Here is a 19,440-nt window from a genome sequence, read left to right on the forward strand (position 1 = left end):
ATTTTCATACGGGCAACTATACGTTTGCACTTTCCAATATGGCTAAACACTTAATACAAAATTCAAATATTCCTTGAAACTGTACTGGTGGCAATAAAAAATAATGCTAGTTATGCAAATGCATGTACTCATCAAAGCTTTGTTTAAATTTGATTCCATAATGTCACTGAAGGTTAGTTCCTCCCATGGGTGAAGCTTTACATGTGCCAAGTTTAACTTTCTGGTTTCTGTGCACAAATATCCGTGTCTATAACTTTAGACTAATTTCAAATTGTGTGATGTGCTGACGTGTGTGCTACAGAGCTGGTACAGACTCATAGTCACAGCCACCGATACCCGGAAGGCAGATCGGGACTGCCCCTGTGGGTTTCTGAGACTCGCCGTACTTTGTAGAGCAGTAGACAGCCTCCTCTGTCTTCTCCCAGGGCTCAGCAGGGGCCCGAAAGGTCAGAATAGAATTATTGCCCGAGAGGGTTTTCTAGGCTGTAATTTTAATGGGAGCAGATCGCCCTTACAGGTCTTTTCTCCAAAGATTTGCTACCGAAATCGAACGAGTGATGTTGCTGTTAGTGGCGGAGTGTTTAACCGTTGGGCAAGCAGGTCTCCTTTAAGTGATCTGAAGTAATCACGACCTCCTCATTGATTTCTTTTAAAAGACACTTCTCATCTGAGTTGTCTTTTTCAAAAATAATGAAATTGTAAAACTTAGCCTGGCCAAGTATTTAGAGGATACAGCTACACAATTTATCCAATGTTATTTAAGCTACAATTTTAGCAATATCCTACCTTTAGGGCTATGTAGTCTATAGAGCATCAAATTTCTTAGGCTATGTAGTCTATAGAGCATCAAATTTCTTATGGGCTAGTGTATAATGATTGAACGGGTGTTCTCTCTCTATGTGATAAATTTATTTTTAAATACTTTAATTTTTGCAATCAAAGATCTCATCCAATCCTTGGTGGGGGAGAGTGTGTCTGCTTTGCCTATGAAACATAGCAATACCAATTCCAGAAGTAAAACGGATATGAGTTGTGACATTTGGCTAAATGTAACACTTCATTATATGAGCAAATTAAATAGTGGTGAAGTGCTGATGACACCCTTTGAAATATTATCAGCGCTCAAGTCCAGCACCGCTGCTTTCTTTGAATGCAGAACTTTAATAGATCTATTTAATGACCCTCTGCATTTTCTCCCCTCCGTGTAACATTATATTCCTGCCTGCTGGAATCTGCAATTGCTTCCTTATCCCCGAGGAGAGGAGATCATTTCACAGAAGAAATAATAGCTATTTCCAGTCACAATCAGTTTCTCTGTCTCCCAAGACAGTTTTTAATTGTGAGAACGGAGGAAGACATTAGTGAAGACTCCACCAGACTTTAGAGTTGACGAATAATGAGTCCCTGCTTCCTCAAAATGCTTCACGGAGTCCATGCGCTGTCAAAATATACACACCCATGATTGATCACCCAATTTACTGTCAATATTGTATATGCCATCATGGCGCAGTTTAAATGATTTTGGCACATTCACAAGAGTGTCATTGACAGGTGCAGAAATAAATGATGGGTTTAAGCTTTCAAATGTTTTTACAGCGTTTCACAGAGTGGCAGGTTGATAAATTAAAATTACAGTTTGTAGCATCAGGCCTGAAAGCACAACTGCTTTAGATTACAAAAATAGCTCTGTGGAAACTTTGTGTACTCTCCAGAGAAGTAGCCTGGAGGGTCTTGGGGGGGGGGGGAATGAAATGTGCGCAGTTGCGAAAAGAATCATTAATTTTGCAGTAGCACTGTCGGAGTCTAGAAAAACAAAACAAACACACAAACAACCAATTTTTAGGAGAGGAAAATTGGCTTTATTCCCTTAGCCCTTTCCCCCTGGAGACCTAGAGGAAATTGAAGCTACATTATGAAAAGATAGGCATTGAATTGAGCAACAGCGAGTCTGTAATGTCAGCTGGGTAGAGAGTCTATGCTTAGGGACTGTTCACTTTCTGTTAACCTCCCTTAGGCTCAGCACTGTGTTTGGAGTTTACCTTATCATACTCTTACCACGACCCCACCAAGTAGGTCATCCCACCCACAGACATCATTCAACTGGTCACTGATTCTGGTAAGCTTCAAGAAATGACAGCTCATTAGACATTACCTTTTTGTTCTGGGTTCATTCTACTCAAGGCCTGCCACTCTTTTCAAATCATACTTGAACTATTGCAACAGCCTTCTGACTGGCTCAATGCTGATCTATTTGGACAAATCAATAGAAATGGCTTGGGGGCCACATTTGACCTCTTCCAGCTCCCAAGGCTGAGTCCCACAGGCAGAGGTCAGACATGCATCCATCCTCCATTCCTTATTGCCCTAACCTGACTCCAACTTTCTCTCCCATGGTGCACTTCTTCTGATGCTGGGTTTAATAATTTATTGCAATGGCCACACATAACACATAGGTGATACTCAGGATCATGGGAATTTTTATTAGTGAAGTTAACAGGTTGCAATTTATATGAGAAATGCTCAGGATACAGTCATTCAGTTAGGAAGTTCTGCATGCCCCTAGGTAGACATCTCTCTGGCCCTCAGCCTCTTGCTCTGGCTTCTGCTCTACTTTTGCAATGTTACAAAGCTTTTTTTAGGGCTTCCAATAACTTCCCAAAGGTACCACCACTCCACAATGAACCTCAACTCGAAGACACCAACCCAAAGACACTCAGCTCTACCTCCAAGGGTCCACAAAGTCAGCTCCCTCAATTAGCTGGCTGGAGACACCCCACTCTAGAAACGAAGCTCCTGCCCCAAAGCATTCAGCTTCACTTGTTCTATGAGCTGGGACGTCTAGTACTCCGTTCTATCCTCTGCCGCTCCTCTATGACTCCTCCGCTGTCACAGCTGTCATGTGGATCAAGGGGGTTCCATGTGCAAAGGTCTCAGGGTCCCATGAATGCTCTTGCATTCCTGGTCTTTTGCTGCTAGTAAAATCCTCCCTCCTGCTTCTGAGATGGCTGGTTTTATACCCAGAGGGACGGTGATTACAATTACCCTTGTTAACAATAATTCACAAATGAATCATATAACCCAATCAGTATCTTTCCCCACCTTCTGAGCCAGACTCTTCAAGAAAAAAAATAGTCGTTTGGAGGAGAAACAAAGGCTATGGCTAAGAGAGCCACATTAAATAATTCACTGTGTTCCAGCAGTTGTTCAGTTAAGAACAACAAAGCACACAGACAAGCAAATAAACTCTAATGACTCCATTGCACTGACAGACTGAAGACGAACATCCCAATACATTCTTAATAATCATATTTTAGCTTAGTGCCCTGTTTGCTCAATTACAATATTAAAGTTGTAGTTGTTATATCTATAACCACTATTTTATATAAGCCTAAGTATACTCTGGGACTAGCTTCCCGCCCTTCAGCTATTTTCTTAATTTTTTTCTTGTCTCAACTCTGTCTATGCATTCATATGACACAATGAAGTAAAGTTGGGCTGAAGGTTAGCCAATCTGCAAGAAAGAGGAGGCAGCCTGTGTCCATAAAGGTTTGCAGTTCTACTCTGTCCTGTTGGCTTGCTATTAGCCGAAATCAACTTGGCAATGGGTTGTCTTATGTGTATGTGCTGTTAATATTCATCAGTGAGCCTCTCCCTTCTTGGCCTGCAAGGGCAGCCCGTCATCCTTGAGTTGATTTCACGCTCTTCACATCTCTATTGAAGTTATTCATCCACCGGAGGGTGACACAGTGTGCTGTCAATTATCAACATTTAAGATCCATTCACTCCTTCGGATACAACTAGTTGGGATTTCTGTCATTCCATGGAGTTTACTTCCAGAGGAAATATTTATTTCATTGTTTCACAAACTAATAATTGTAATTTATTTATGGTTTACCATCTGTTAGGCACAATTCTTTGTAGGGTTATCTCATTCTTATAATAGCCCTAAGAGTTTGTTTTTATGGAAAATGAGAAAGGGAAGCCATGGAGGCACTTTAGCTAGGAAGTGACCAAGATGGGTGCGGCAGTTACATAATCTCCTGTCAACTTGCGAAGGGGAAAGTCTAGCCTGTCAATCAGGTCTCAACTTGAGGACCTCATTTGGAGGTACAAAGGCGAAAAATAGCTGACTGAAGGCCAGATACACACACTCTCCCTGCAAGATATTCCTGTTGACAAGCTCCATGGATCCGTGCACCATGGATCTGATAGAACCACAGCTCTGGAGCTAGAGGAGCCAACACCAGTGCTGAGATGCTTCCACCACCACTGGGTCCACAAGGCTTTCCATGCACTGGTCTGTGATCTTCCTGCATTCTGCGTCATTGCACAGCTGCATGAGTCTAAAGAGGAATTTATGGGCTAGTATTGATATATGGGGTAATATCGAACTTATGGACTTGATCTGGACTGGGTTGGGATGTTTTCTTAATGTATAATTGCTCTTTGATATAAAATTCTCTCTTACATACATATGAGTGTCTGTAAATTTGTTTCTTTAGTCAACCTGGACTAACACAATGGGGCTCAAACCAAAGTAGCCAGGTTACAGAATTTGGACTCAGAAAGCAGGTGTCAAATGGTATCAAGATATATAGCTTCTGTTATGACATAGAAGGGCAGGAACAAATCCTGGGCAGAAGTAAGAGTGTGAAATATGGCTCTATCTCTTAATAAGGACACCAAGGTTTGAGAGCAGACATGTTTCTGAGGACCCCCAAAAGTTTCAGTCTCAGAAAGAAAAAGAGAAGCTATTCCTAGGAGGATGATTGTGTATCAAAATCGAGTCATTAGCTGTTATGCAAGGGAGTGGGTGTCTGTTTTAGATGTAGGAAGAGCTTTGCTCCCCAACCGTGCCCACTCCCTCCTATTTGGACCTGGGCATTGAATAATGCTGGAACGCTCCAAAGGACTCCAAAAGGTCTGAGTTGGCTGGACCGTAATCTGTTGACTCCTCAAACCACTACCCCCGAGAGAAATTCTTCCCACTTTTATCCTGATGTGTGCTTGACGGCTCCCACATGAGCACGGGGAATAATACATGTGGGGACACACCAGTGTCCTCTTTAATTTATCCTCATGAACACTGGAACATTATTACAATAAGCCATATTATGCCCACATAATAGTAATCCTCAAAATGCATCTACTCATACTAAAAATAGATACAAACCAAAGTTTCATTTCTGCACTAAAACGGACACTTATTAAAATCTTCCTTTAGAAAGGCCACCTTCATGCCAAATAGGTAAAGAGAAATAATTCACACAAAAAGTTTCATTTGGTGAGTCTATTTTTGAAGTGGCTCAGTGTCTTGGGAAGTGTCCACTTCTTGCACTTGTGCTGGAGGAGCGCTCACACATAGTCTTGGCATGTGCAGGAGACCGAATGCAACGGAATGCAATCAGCAGACACTTAGCTTCCTCCTCAATCACCTGCTGCTTCATTCTAAACCTGGCAAAGTGTTTCAAGGCAAAGCTGGTTTACAATGAAGACGGATATCTTAGAGTCTTAAGTGGGACTACCACTCCACTCTTGCTCACTTCTGGAAAAGCCAAGGTGATGCCTGCTTTTTCTTTCTTTAAACTATTTATCTTGTTGCTGTTGAGATTAAGTATCACAAAGCACACACCAATTCATTAGTTTCTACATGTCCAATTCATTGACATTGAATGCATGTCATTGAATGTGTGTCATTGAATGTACGTCCTTTGGGCTGCAGAACCATTATCATCCTCCTGTTCTGACCTCTCCCCCCTCATTAATACAAATGCACTGTCCCTTAGATTCCTAACTAATCTTTCCGGTTGCCATGATCAACTGGGTCCTCTATAGACACTCCCTTCTTTTAAAGAGAATATTTCGTAAGTCTTAAATGGGAAAAGGATAAGACAACTATAGAGACAAATCATCTGGATGAAGGAGATCACTAGCCTGAGGTCATCATGGGGTCCAAGGGCTTGCTGGGCTACAGAGGTATCAAAAGGACATGGGACAATGCTTGTTTTCTTGCAGTCAGTTTCAAAAACCAGAATCTGCATGATGCCACACAAAAGGCAGTATTTGCCAGCTGAGTTTCAGGAATTGTCCTATTGTGTAATGCCTCTGCTAGAATCTGAATATCAGCTCTTTAGCACTCACTGAGCACGCGAAGCTTAAACCAACACTGAAAAAAAGTTGCTTATCTTTTAAATTAATAATTGAAGTCACTATCTAAGTAAAAACAAACAAACAAAACACTTGGAACATACATTTGTTTCAAACAATATAAAAAGCCAATACCAAAGCTCAACTGTTTATATGGAGGATGGAAAAGTTTTGATAGAGTCCGCAGAGCCAGTTTAGTTTTTAATTATGCTCCTTCCATCTCAATCCATTCTTTTGAAATAAATTTATTTTGAAACCAGATTTACATCCTAAATTCATCATAAGAAGTTGGCAGTTCATGTGAATACATCCGGTTCATTCGATACCCACGCCATGCACCATATACTAGACCAGGCCATCTGGCCAAATGGTGACTGAGCCATTTCCTCCTGGGACTCCCTGATGGGATAAAGTGTTATTTGTGAAAAGTACTGGGAAATAAGGACTCAGTGAGAGCACGTAGCTGGGAGACTTCATCCACTGCTTATGACTCTTATAGTTTTATACACATGGGTTTTTATGAGAATTGGAATCTGCGGTATTGCCAGGCTAGAGAAATACATGTTAGGTCACAATATTACATAAGTGAGATGAGCAAGAATTTTAATATAATCCCAGTTTAGTTCTAGGATATGAATAGAATGGACTTTAATGCACAGGCATCTTGTCAAAGTAAAGCATGGAGACTTCTGTGGCAGACACTCCATATGGGACCTGTGGCTATGGCCTTGACCCTGATGAGGGAACTCCGAGACAGTTCTCTATCATCGTGGCTGTGTCTACCACCTGCATCCACATAGGAAAGGACCATGGGAGTGATATTCAAAAGAATTTTCTGAAATGACTTCAGAGACTGTACATGATTACTGAGACAACCAGTAAGGGAGGGTCTATGGAAAAGGGTGGGGGGAGATGATGGTGAGGTACTGTGGTATAAGCAGCGATTCACAGACCTGGTTGGTGGACTAACCTTGAGAAACAGACCGAGACTTCTTTCTGGGATGGCCTTTTATGCCTATGATAGGCTACGGTTTATTTATTAATTTATTTTAAATGTTCCCTTATGAGACAATTTCATTGCCCAAGGACTGGTGCATATGAACCCAAATCAAGCTCACTGCCAGTGAGTCTATTCCAACTCAGAGAGGCTCTCCCTGTACTGGCTTCCAGAGAATCTTCCAGGAGCAACTGGTGAGTTTGAGCCCCCAACTCCTAACTCACAAACTTCTGCCTTCGAATGGATACTGACTTGCAGTGACCGTATAGGACAAGGTGGGAGTGCCCTTTTGCCATAAAGTGGCTGGTCGTTTTGAACTGTTAACTTTGAAGTTAGCCGCCCAACGGGTAGCCCCCTACATCAGCAGGGCTCCTCCTGGCGTCTTAAGTTCCTCTGCTGTCAGCTTACAGTTGGAGCTCTAGCATCTGAGATTTCTGTCAACCTCCTGTGACATTACCTCGTTGTTCCTCAGTGTGCACAGCTTTTCTTGCGTCATAACTACTTGGGAAGTTATTTTCTTCATTTTTAGACTCACTTTTTGGGGGAGCAGTGTTTAATTTTATTTCATAATTAGTGGAACACATATATCAAGGGAAGAATTTGGTTGCCTCATTTATATTGAGAGATGTGTATTAAAATGTATCAGTGTTTCTCCTTTCCATTTAAAAAGTTTGCCGGACAATTAGCAGGGCACGGCATTAACACAGGGAATGACAGCTGAACCCCAGTTGCCTGATACCTCTCGCCAGTCACACTCCGTACATTTTATCCTCCCCCTTCTGAAAATGTTTTAGTTACAACACGTAAAGTAGATCTTTGCTCTTCACTGAACTATCGCAGCACCTCTGACTGGCTCTTTAACACTGTGCGGGGCTCTGCCTCTAGAACAATAGCAATAGCTTCACATTTTGAGCAACCACCGTGCGCCAAGAAGTGTGCTCGGTGCTCGAGCTACATGATCCTATTTAACTGACATGTCAGAAAAACGAACATGAAAACTTGGAAGTCAAGGAACTGTTCAAACTCGCACAGCTGGGTTGTAGGTGTCAGAGCCTGCAATGAGGAGAGAATGTTCCCGAGTGCATATGAAGAACTTTAAGACACTGACAGCCACGTATTGTGGTATGGAACGTTAACACTGACATTCATTCATTCCTTTTGTCAAACATAGCGGAGCCATGCATTGATTCCCTTTGTCAAGCAGCAGTGAATAAAGCATCATGAATTTGAATAAAGCATCATGAATCTGAATAAAGCATCATGAATTTGAATTCTGATGTAGACTGTCTGATGCCTGGTGGGTGCCTGTGGGATCATTTGTTCGCTATAAGCCTCTTTTCTGAGCAAACAGGGTTGGGAGGGAGAATCAGATTCATTTGGGCAATTCTATATAAAATAATTTTCTTATGATGATGGCAATATATGTATAAATGTGCTTGATACAATCGATATATGGATTTTTATAAGAGCTGTAAGAGCCCCAATAAAATGATTAAACATAAACTAATTTTCTTGAAGGGGATGAAAGAATTTAAGTATAAGTTCAAATAGGCAGCCGAAGCCTTTGCATTGCATATTCCACTCCCTTTATGGTTCAGGTATTCTCTAAGGGACAGACCAATCTTATTTGTCAGCGACATGCCAGATCTCCTATCTTGAGCATTTCTGAACTCTAATTATATATCATTTGGTTTTCAAAGGTTTTTTTCCCTCTCTGGCCTCTAATGCTGGACACTAAACAACTGATGAGTTTAAAATAAAGATTACTTAGGGTCTGCCCTTGGAAAATAGAGGTACTCAATAAAAGATGGATCCATCCAAAGGAGTCAGCAAGAACGGGCCACGCTGCAGAGAAGCCGCAGGAGGTGAGGCGTGAAGAGGAGCTATTTCAGCTCTATTGACTTGAGGGCAGGACACATATGTATTTAAAAGAAGAGATTTCTTGGGGCTTAGAAATTTTTAACAATAGGAGCTGATGATCAATGTAGGAAAGAGGCATGCTCTAGTGATTTTTTTCAATTCAGACCAACTTGACCTTCCATTTTTCATACTGTTTTCCAGTAGATGTGTATATTCCATTTTCTCTCCCAGATTTCTTAACAATCATTTTGATTCACCTGATTTGGATGACTTTTTGAAATACTTTACAAGGAGGAAAAGGGAAGATGGAGTCATGTAGCTCATTGAATGATTGAAATATTCAAGGGCCATGAACAAAGTAATAAAAGAAAATTGATCCAATCGTTTAAAAACCCAATACCATGTTTCTGGTCATTAAGCATGAGTGTAGTAGCTGCCTAAGTGTACTTTTGTTCCTTATTAAGTATAACTGGCTTTTCTCAAGGTAGGAAACGAATCTTCCAATATATTTGATACTTTAAACTAAAATCCAGAGTAAGTACAAGTCCCTTAACAAGTTATTTTAAAACATTAGCCAAAAAGTATTGGATAGGTCAGATCAAACTATACTAATTCTAACAAAATAGCAGATAAATCCCTCCCCACAATTTCTTTGAGGATTAGTTAGGGGAAAAAAAGAAGAAAAATAAAGAAAGTCTAAAAGATACGTGGGACACTATTCAGAGCAAGAATGCATGGGTAAATAGAATTCCAGATGCACAGGAGGGGGGAAGCATAGAGATAATTTTGAATATTTATTGACGTAAAACTTCACTAATATTATGAAAGACAAAGTTTCTCCAAAGACAGAAATAGGTAGAAATCAAAGGGTGGAAAAAAGATATCATGAGTACACCAACCAAAAGAGAGAAGAGGTGGCAATAGGAATCTTATAGTATAAACTTAACGCCAAAATCCACTCTTAGAGACAAGGCAGTTTATATAACCAATAGAGGATCAATTCACCAAGAAGCTGTTTGCATAATGGCTATTTATGTGCCCAATGACAAAGGTCCAAAATATATCAAACAAACCCAAAGAAATGAAGACAGAAATAGTTTTAAATAAATAATAATGGGAGACTTGAAAACTCCACTTTCAATGATAGACCAGAATAAACTCCAGCAATAATTCAGAAGAGCTAAATAACACAAGAACTAACTCAACCACATATATCCACCCAACAGCGGCGCAGTACAAATTCTTCTCCAATGCATGTGATTCATTCTCCAGAACAGAATCTGTATTAGACCACAAAGGACGCCTCCATAAAAAATTTCAAAATATCAAATAATACAAAGTTTCCTCTCTGATCATAATAATATCAAACCAGAAATAAATAACAGAAGGAGTAGAGTAAATTTACACGAACTTGAATAACAACTTTCCTAAAAGCTACTGGGAAACAGAGGAAATTGAAGAAATTTTAAATTCTTAAACCAAATGAGAATGAATATACACACACCAAAAAACTTTGGACTCAGCGAAAGTAGTGCTCAGAAGCAGGTAGGACAGTAAATGCACACATCAAAGAGAAAGAAAGTGCAACATGGAACATTTATTCTAACTTCTTTGGTGAGATCTTCATATGCACAAATGTGTCTAATTTTTACAAAATGAATTCACTCTCATGACTCATTTCAACCCAGCACCATACAGCTCTCCCCCACACTGGCATCAAGTCCATTCTGGCTCCCAGCCTCCTCATAAGACAGGGCAGAACTGCCCTTGTGGGTTTCCCAGACAGTAGCTCTTATGGGAGTAGAAAGCCTCTTCTCCCACAGAGCAGCTGGTGGTTTCAAACAGCTAATCTTGTGGTTTTCAGCCCAACTCATAAGAAAAATAACACTATGGGGTCCACACCACACTAGAAGATGCTGAACCATTTTTCAACTGAAAGGGCAGCGTTACCCTTCGGTCAATGTTTGGAGGGGTTAGGAAAGAAGGAATGAAAACAAACACACAGAGGGAGGTGGACACGTTTTGTTACATTGTGGGGATGGCAATCAGTGCCATGAAGTAAAATGTGTATGGATTATTGAAAGGAAAATTGATCTTCTCCGTGAGCCTTCATGTAATTCACAATAAAAAGTTGGAAAAAACCACATAAGGTTGAAGTGGAGACACCTGATTTTTGGCATCAAATAGTCTATCACACAAAACTAGAAGTACATTCTCAATAGAAGATCTCAACAGAGTGCTCGAACCTCCTAAAAATTAAATGCTTTGAGAATGATTGGGGCAGGGAATGTGAGGATGTGCTTTATACAATTGATGCATGTATATGTATGGATTATGATAAGAGTTGTATGAGCCCCTAATAAAATGTAAAAAAAGAAAAGGAAAGAAAAAAAAGAAAATAATTAGGGCAAAGAATGTAAAAATCTGCTTTACACAATTGATGTACGTATGGATTGTGATAAGAGTTGTATGAGCCCCTAATAAAATGTTTTAAAAAAATTAAACACTTATGTTCATCAAAACACGGTAATATCATATCATTTGATCTTCCATTTGACCCATTTTAAAGTTGTTCTAGCTTTTAATATTTCTGCTTTCTTTTCAACTGGGGTTTTCCTCTATTTTATCTTGTTATTGTTAGTTTTTTAATTCTTTTTTTCCTCTTTGCATGCTTTTTTGTTATATGAAATCTAGGATGGATGAATCTATAGAGACTAACTGGATTAATGATTTCTTGGAGGTAGGGCAAAGAAGATGGAAAGATCATAACAAGGAATACAAGAAAGAAGAAAATGTTCTAAAATTGATTGTGGTGATGCTTGTACAACTCTTCTTGATATGATGGAACTACTAAATTGTATGATATATGGGTTATGTTCCAGTAAAAGCAACAACAACAACAGAAATACTTTACCCACAAAGGAAAGAGGAAGTCTATTGATTGGGGGTGGGTGGATGGGGGGGGCGTTGAATTGACATTATATTGAAAAGTGGTCTAATCACTAAAACATACAGAAAAATTAAAAAGCCCAACAAAAAATAAATAACCCAAACATAAAGTGTGCAAAGGCCATAGCAAACACTTCACTGAAGAGAATACTGAGATAGCCTATAGATGTATGAAGGCCGCAAGATACTTGTGATCATTGTCCATCACAAAGATGCAAGTCATAACTACAATGAGAGACTATATGTGACCACTTTAAAGTGGCAATGAGTGAAAACAAAGCAACGCAGAAAATAACAAATGCTGGTGCGATGTAGGGGGCTGGGACTCTGACATGACTGGTGAATTGTCAAATAGTGGAAAAGTATCCTGGCAAACAGCATGGTGCTTCCTCAAAAGCTGGAACTGGAAATAGCCTAACTCTTAGATGAGTATTCCAGAGGTAAAAGACCAGTGACATGAATAGACACGGATGCCTATGCGCATCAAAGCCTTATTCACAATAGCAAAAAGATGGAAATCACCCAAGTGCCCATCAACAGATAAATGGATCAACAAATTTGTGCTACACACATCCATACTGTCAGATATCATGCAATGATAAAAAATAATGATGAATGTCGACAACATCTGATAACGGGTGAAACAGAAGCACATTATGCTGAGTGAAGGGATGTACGATCTCACTTTTTTAGAAAAGCTAAGAGTGGGTATACATACAGAAAACAATTTTGTTGGATGGTTATGCGAGACTAGAGGACTATGAGGGAGGTAATTTTCTAGATAGTGGATACTATCAGTGGCTAGGGCATTATTAGTAATATCCAATATGCATGATATTTGCACAACTTGTCCAACAGAAATGAAGACTCTGAGAAATGTGGAAGAATAGATGGCAATATTGGTAAATACTAAAACATATCATTTTACAGTCAGCAACAATCACAACCAAAAAACTATGGGTGTGGTTATATAGGTTGACCTTTATGTATATACATGTATGGGAAGGCACTTGTGAGTATATGAGTATGCATTTACTAATGTATTTGTAGTCATATTATATACATGTTTTTTGTACCACATGTATAGTCATACATATAACAAACTGCATAGGGGAAAAATTACGGCTACTATCTAGCCATAACCAAGCACTTCGTAGACTGTTTGCTGGGTTTGCAGGGTAGTGACCACAGTCTCATTCAATAACTCAAGACAACTGGCTTAACCCACTTCATAAAGACAATGCTCTATATCCTGCTTTGGTGCATAGCACCTGGGGTCTTACAAGTTTGTAAGATGCAACACCCGGCCTCTGGTCATCTGGAACAAATGGGAAGGAAGGAAACCAAAGACTCCAAGTAGAAACTAGTCCACAGGATTAAACGCCCCTGTGATCCACAATATCATGTAGCCTGAGAACAGATGAACGAGAGAGTGCCTGGCTGCCACTACCAACCACTGAAACCAGGGACACATTAGAAAGTCCCTGATACGAATGTATGGATGTGCTTTATACAATTGATGTATGTATATGTATGGATTGTGGTAAGAGTTGTATGAGTCCCTAATAAAATGTAAAAGAAGAAAAGAGAAAAAAATGATTAGGGCAAAGACTGTACAGATGTGCTTTATACAATTGATGTATGTATATGTATGAACTGTGAAAAGAATTGTATGAGCCCCAATAAATTGTTAAAATAAAAAAAAAATAAAATAAATTAAAAAAAAAGAAAGTCCCTGATACAAAGAATAAGAAAGGAGAAGCAGAGGCCAGAATTATTGGACCAACAGAGAGTAGAGGAACTTCCGGGATGATTGTCTGAAGACACCCTGAGAACATGGAACTAAACCTATTTCCTGCGGTAGCCTTCTATCCAAATAATAGAGATTCATTATAATAGGAACGATGTCACCTGTGATTATTGTGTTCCTTTAAATAATCAACTACATGAAATCCAATGCCCAACATTGACCCTCAAACAAAGAGATGTTAAGTAGGGGCAAGGAAGTCATTTGAATGGAAATGAGACAAAAAAAGAATAGAAATAATGGGAATGTTGACACATTAGGAAAAATGTAATCAATGTCATGGGCCAAGTTAAGTAGAAATGACGTGGCAGAGTGACATTTCTTAATATGGCTCTTCTAACCAAGTCTCTAACTCCCACCAAATGATTAGGTGGGACTATGTAAATAGGGTATGTGTGTCACTGTGGGATTGGTCAGTGTTTGTTAGCACCCTGTTGGTGATAAAGATGAGCCATCTTTGAAGCAAGAGAGAGAGAAGGCCCAGGACCATCAGAAGAGGATGCTCCAGATTGATGTCTAAAGGGCAGAGGTCAAAACAAGACGCCCCAGAGACTGTCGCACAGAAGCAGTGCCTAGATTAGTAGGTAACTTCTCTTCCTTTGGTCCAAGCTTATGGGACCATGATAGAGTGACCTGGAGACTTCCTGGTCCAGGAAGGCAGAGGCCAGGGACCATATGGCTAAGAACTAGGGCACCAGAGAGACACTTTGCTACTGACTGAGGACGGGGGTGGTGGTGTAACATGATTGTATCCTAGCTGTTTACTGATCTTGACACGTGGTAGTGTAATATCTTCCCTCGTAACCCCCATAATTGTGAGCATTGTCTGTGAGTTCTATGTGGCCTTTGCCACAAAGTCTTGGCCCCAGCATGGCAGTAGAGTGCCGTGGAAGGAAGAGTTGGTGTCAGACCAGGTAAGGAGGGATGGGGCATGGAAGCATGTCAGCCACTTGCCTCTGAGCGATAGGAAGGCCAGAGGTCTGATATGGTGCCCACGCTCCACACAGTCTCCCTAGCTCGCTGAGTAACCTTTAATTGAAAACACAACAAAATCGTTCCAAACATACACACACATCATGCACACCATCTGCAGATCCGGACTTTGTTCAGAAGGCCTGACAATAGTCCATACGTGCACTTGTCAGCAATATCAGGCTCTCAATGAGGACATGTGTCATGACACAGCATGGTCTCCACGCTTCTTCCTAGTCTGCCTCCAAGGTCTTTGGTTTCGCACTCAGAGAAGCAGTCAGGGGGAGGAAATAGGGGAGAGAAAGTGAAAAGAAAGGGAGGCATCAAGACTCAGAAGACAATGTTAGAGCTGTAGAAGTGACCTGGCCATAGTGGGTAATGAGAGAAGGCAACAGAAAGACTGGATTGCAGACTAGGAAAACTGTAAACGTGGTTCATAGGAACTGAAAACAATGGAGCTCATCTTCGCGTGCGGATAATATGGATAGTCTAGATCATCGTCGTTTCCGTTACTTGGCTTTTACAGCGGACCCAGTACGACATGTATATTCACGACCTCAATTTCTGAGGTTACAAAAGTGCCTAGAGATCATTTTAGTTCAGGCTTTATAAAATGTGAATGGCAATGTTGCTGTCGAAATGATGAATTCAATGATATGCCTTTGAATATGGGGGTTAAATGACTGGAAATACAATTTCATAAGGCTGTGTTTATTTGAGTTAAATAATTGATGTTTAGAATATTTAGACATCTACTCACCCAACGGACAGGAAAGGCTCCTTTGATTCAAGTCTATGGGGGAAAAAAACCATTAAAAATTCATTTTAATACAACAATATGCTGTGTATTCAAAAATTGCTTTTACACAAATGTGATAGAATTATTACACTTGTTTGGATGGAAATGCATAATTTACCACCAATAAAAAGCTATAAATAATATATGAAGACCTAATCTGGGCTAATTTAAATTCTGGGTGAATTAATGCAGAGGCAACAGGAAATGGGAGAGCCTTGAAATGGGAATGCAGCATTTAAAAGATACATTAAGATCATAATGATGTTAGTTTAATTTTGATTTGTACTCCTTTGATCTATTTATTCTCATTATTCATGGTAATTTGTTTGCAGAAATTCCAGTGTAACAGCTATTTGTGGTTGTTGGAGTGGTAAAGAAATTTACAATGTAGGCTGGAGAGGGCGCTGAGCAGCACGGCCATGGAGGGTCCGCGCTGGCTGCTGCTCGAGGCCAACCCCGAGGTCACTAACCAGGTGAGTGGAGGTGCCTGTCGCTGGGGAGCCCTGACCCCTTTCTTCCTGCTCGGCCTGCATCCCGCCCGGCTCCACCTTCGAGCTCCCCGGGGGTCTGGGATCCCATTCCGTAAGCACCCACCCCTGACCCCCCACTCATGTTGGGTTTCAGAAGAGCCACCTGGCTGTCCGAGGCACCCCCAGCCGCCGTGCCTCCGCAGCCCACGTTCCCAGGTCACCACGTTCCCAGGTCACCACGTTCCCAGGTCACCACGTTCCCAGGTCACCACGTTCCCAGGTCACCACGTTCCCAGGTCACCACGTTCCCAGGTCACCACGTTCCCAGGTCACCACGTTCCCAGGTCACCACGTTCCCAGGTCACCACGTTCCCAGGTCACCACGTTCCCAGGTCACCACGTTCCCAGGTCACCACGCATCAGGGCCCGAGGCTGAGTGACGGCCATTCCCTTCGCCTGACGGTTCGCCACCTGCCAGTGCAAACACCATCCGTTTCCTTCACCTGCACCTCCTAGTTTCTCAAACAATTAGGTCTACAATCTAACTGGCAGTTTGTTGACATCTATGGAATGGACCCCGAGCTCCTCAGCATGGTCCCGAGGCCAGTGCGTGCAGTCTTACTGCTCTTCCCGATCACAGCCAAGTATGAAATGTTCTGGATGGAAGAGGAGGAGAAAATCAAATCTCAGGGACAGGATGTTACATCCTCAGTGTATTTCATGAAGCAAACGATCAGCAATGCCTGTGGGACCATCGGACTGATCCACGCCATCGCTAACAACCAGGACAAGATGCACTTTGAGTCTGGATCAACCTTAAAGAAATTCCTGGAGGAGTCTGCCTCAATGTCCCCTGAAGAGAGAGCCAGATACCGGGAGAACCATGACGCTATTCGAGTCACTCACGAGACCAGTGCACATGAAGGTCAGCCTGAGGCACCAAGTAGAGATGAAAAAGTAGATCTTCATTTTGTTGCATTAGTTCATGTAGATGGGCACCTCTATGAATTGGGACGCCATACAAGTTTGCAAGAAGGTTACGGAACGTGACCCTGATGAATTAAGATTTCATGCGATTGCTCTTTCTGCAGCATAGCTCGTATTAACAATGGAAACGCCAAATACTGTATTATTTGCAACAAAAATTGATGCTGCCAAACACTAACTCAAATTTTTGATATTTTCGTTAACCTGATTAAAACTTTGTGTGAATTAAAAAAAAAGAAATTTACAATGTATTGGTTTATTTCTTGGCTAAGTTATTTGTTTCCAAGGTAAATATTCTGTGGTGAAGAGGAAGGCAGCAGTCGTCTGCTGGAGGTCATTTACAAGCGCCTCAATCCCTTGTCTGATCATGGATTAGGGATGTCTGATCTCCTTTGTGTCTCCAAAGAGCCTGGCTATTTTCCGTACCCTTAGTGTGCCGCGAGGGAATTCTCATCTGAAGTCTCTGGTAAATGGTGACATTGTGAGCAAGTCACTAGACTTTGGGTTGGTTTGTTTTTTCTACGCATCTGTGATACAGGTAGGCAAACAACCAGGGAAAAGAGATGGGAATAAAACTTTAAATGTATGCTTGCATATGCTTGAAAAGATATGACTAGTATCAAATGGTCAAAGGGAAATTAACGAGAAATTTAGAGGGTTTCTATCTTATATGAAACAAGACCCTATGGAGCCATACTCCTCTGTAACACGTGAGGGCTCTGTGAGTCAAATTGACTCCGGAGAAAGGGGTTTGATTTGCTCTCAAGGATTTGAAGGTCCATGGGTGGTACCAATGGTCTGACTTCAACTAGTAACCTAAAAATTGGCAATTCAAAGCTACGCAATGTCACCATCGAAGACGGGCCTGGCGATCTACTTCCTTAAATATTACAGCCCAGAGAACCCGAGGGAGAAGTTCTCCTCTGTAACCCAGTTGGTCACCACGAGGGAGAATTGACTCCAGGATTTTTAGTTTTATATGATTGCCTTAGTTGTCCAGTGTTACTATATAAGAAATGCCACAAGTGATGTCTTTAATAAACAGCACTTTTTCTTTAATAGTAGGGGAGATTAAAACTCCAAATATAGGGTGCCAGTCCCAAAGGAAAGCTTTTTCTCCCTGTTTGTTCTGGGAGAAGCTCCTGGTAACCGTGGAGCATGTGTGGGCCTGGTCTTTCTTAGAGAAATGCACTGTCTTGGCTTTTCTCTTCCCCAGCATCTAGGATATTTTCCGTGAAGGAATCTCAAGTCCAAGATCTTCTTTCCTGGCAGTACTGAGGTCCCTTGACCTCTGCACCCTTGTTGAGTCTCCTTTTTATGTCCAAAGAGATTGGCTCAAGATAAAACTTAAACCCACAGATTATATTCTTTCTTGTTAACATAACTACCTGGAATCCTGTCCATGGATATCATTGACTTGAAAAATTGTTAAGATGTGGAAGTTAATAGGCTCCATTCTTTCTGATTTTGCAAATAATTATAGCCTAATAGTTGTTAGAATTTAGTGTATTTATGTGATCTGTTTGTATGTAGCTGCAAAAATCCAGTTCCTAATTGCTTACTCTTGACCTTGTCCCTCTTTCCTCTCACTACTGGGTATGTGTCCCTTGGTGGGTAGCCCTAGGGTAGAATGTAGTTTAAAACATTTATGTCTGACTCATCTTTTTGGCATTTTATTAGAAAGGCTGGTTTTTCCTTTTGGTGAAGTGACTGTGGTGAAGGGAAACGATTTAATATGGCTTTTTTTGGTCCATCATATTGGTAACTCCTACCCAGTCGCTGGGTGCAAATAAGGTGTTGAAGATTCTAGCTCAGGGATTGGTTAGTTTTGACATTCTTCTGGGTAAAAGAGTGAGCCATTTCTGAAGCAGGCAGAGAGGAAATTCCATGACCATCAAAAAGGAAGAGCCGCCAGGGAAGTGCATGTGATGTCCCAGTCTGAACGGGTGGAGGCAATGGAAGCACCAGGGGTGGCGATATACTGAACATGGGACAGAGGAGGAAGCTCACTGAGGCAGAGGTCAAAGGACCACCTACATGGCTGAGAGGCTGAGGGCCATATACCTCACAGCATGGCTGAGAAGGGGTTTTATAGACAAAAAGCAAAACAAAACTCCAACAAAAAACTATATCCTTATTATTGTTAACTGTTTGTTTCCCCCAACGAACCCTTTTAATTAGGAAGATTGTCTGTGGATTCTGTACGGCCATAGCAACAAGCTAGTGCACCCAGCAGTGAGATCGAGTGCTCTGGGAGACATGGCTGGTGTGGGAAAAGGATAAAGAAGGGTGGAGTGTGGACACATGTCTGGTCTCTGCCGTGTGGCAATCGACATCGGACTGGAGGAGAGTGGAGTCTTCTTTTCATAGGCGGACAGATGTGGCCCCCACTCATTTCCTCAGTGACTTTCAGATTCCCCTCTATTTCCACTTCAGGGCTAGTTCTCATTAG

At 41.2% G+C, this 19,440-nt stretch overlaps 2 protein-coding genes across 3 annotated transcripts in view; one reads left to right on the top strand and one right to left on the bottom strand.

The window, feature by feature from the left end:
• Nucleotides 1–19,440, bottom strand: part of RALYL (RALY RNA binding protein like) — a 446,351-nt gene that overhangs the window by 130,249 nt on the left and 296,662 nt on the right. The window contains exon 3 of one of the 2 annotated variants that reach the window (XM_075549530.1): nt 15,493–15,525. The exons of the other annotated variant lie outside the window; for it this stretch is intronic. Coding sequence (XP_075405645.1) covers nt 15,493–15,525 — 33 coding nt within the window. The remainder of the gene's footprint in view (nt 1–15,492; nt 15,526–19,440) is intronic. 2 annotated transcript variants of the gene reach the window in all.
• LOC142448727 (ubiquitin carboxyl-terminal hydrolase isozyme L3-like) lies at nt 15,929–17,228 on the top strand. The gene is made up of 2 exons (XM_075550625.1): nt 15,929–16,004; nt 16,518–17,228. The coding sequence occupies exons 1-2, from the start codon at nt 15,951–15,953 to the stop codon at nt 17,049–17,051; spliced, it is 588 nt and encodes a 195-aa protein (XP_075406740.1). The 5' UTR covers nt 15,929–15,950; the 3' UTR covers nt 17,052–17,228.

The sequence above is a fragment of the Tenrec ecaudatus genome, chromosome 5 (assembly GCF_050624435.1).
Source record: "Tenrec ecaudatus isolate mTenEca1 chromosome 5, mTenEca1.hap1, whole genome shotgun sequence".
NCBI classification, from domain to species: domain Eukaryota; kingdom Metazoa; phylum Chordata; class Mammalia; order Afrosoricida; family Tenrecidae; genus Tenrec; species Tenrec ecaudatus.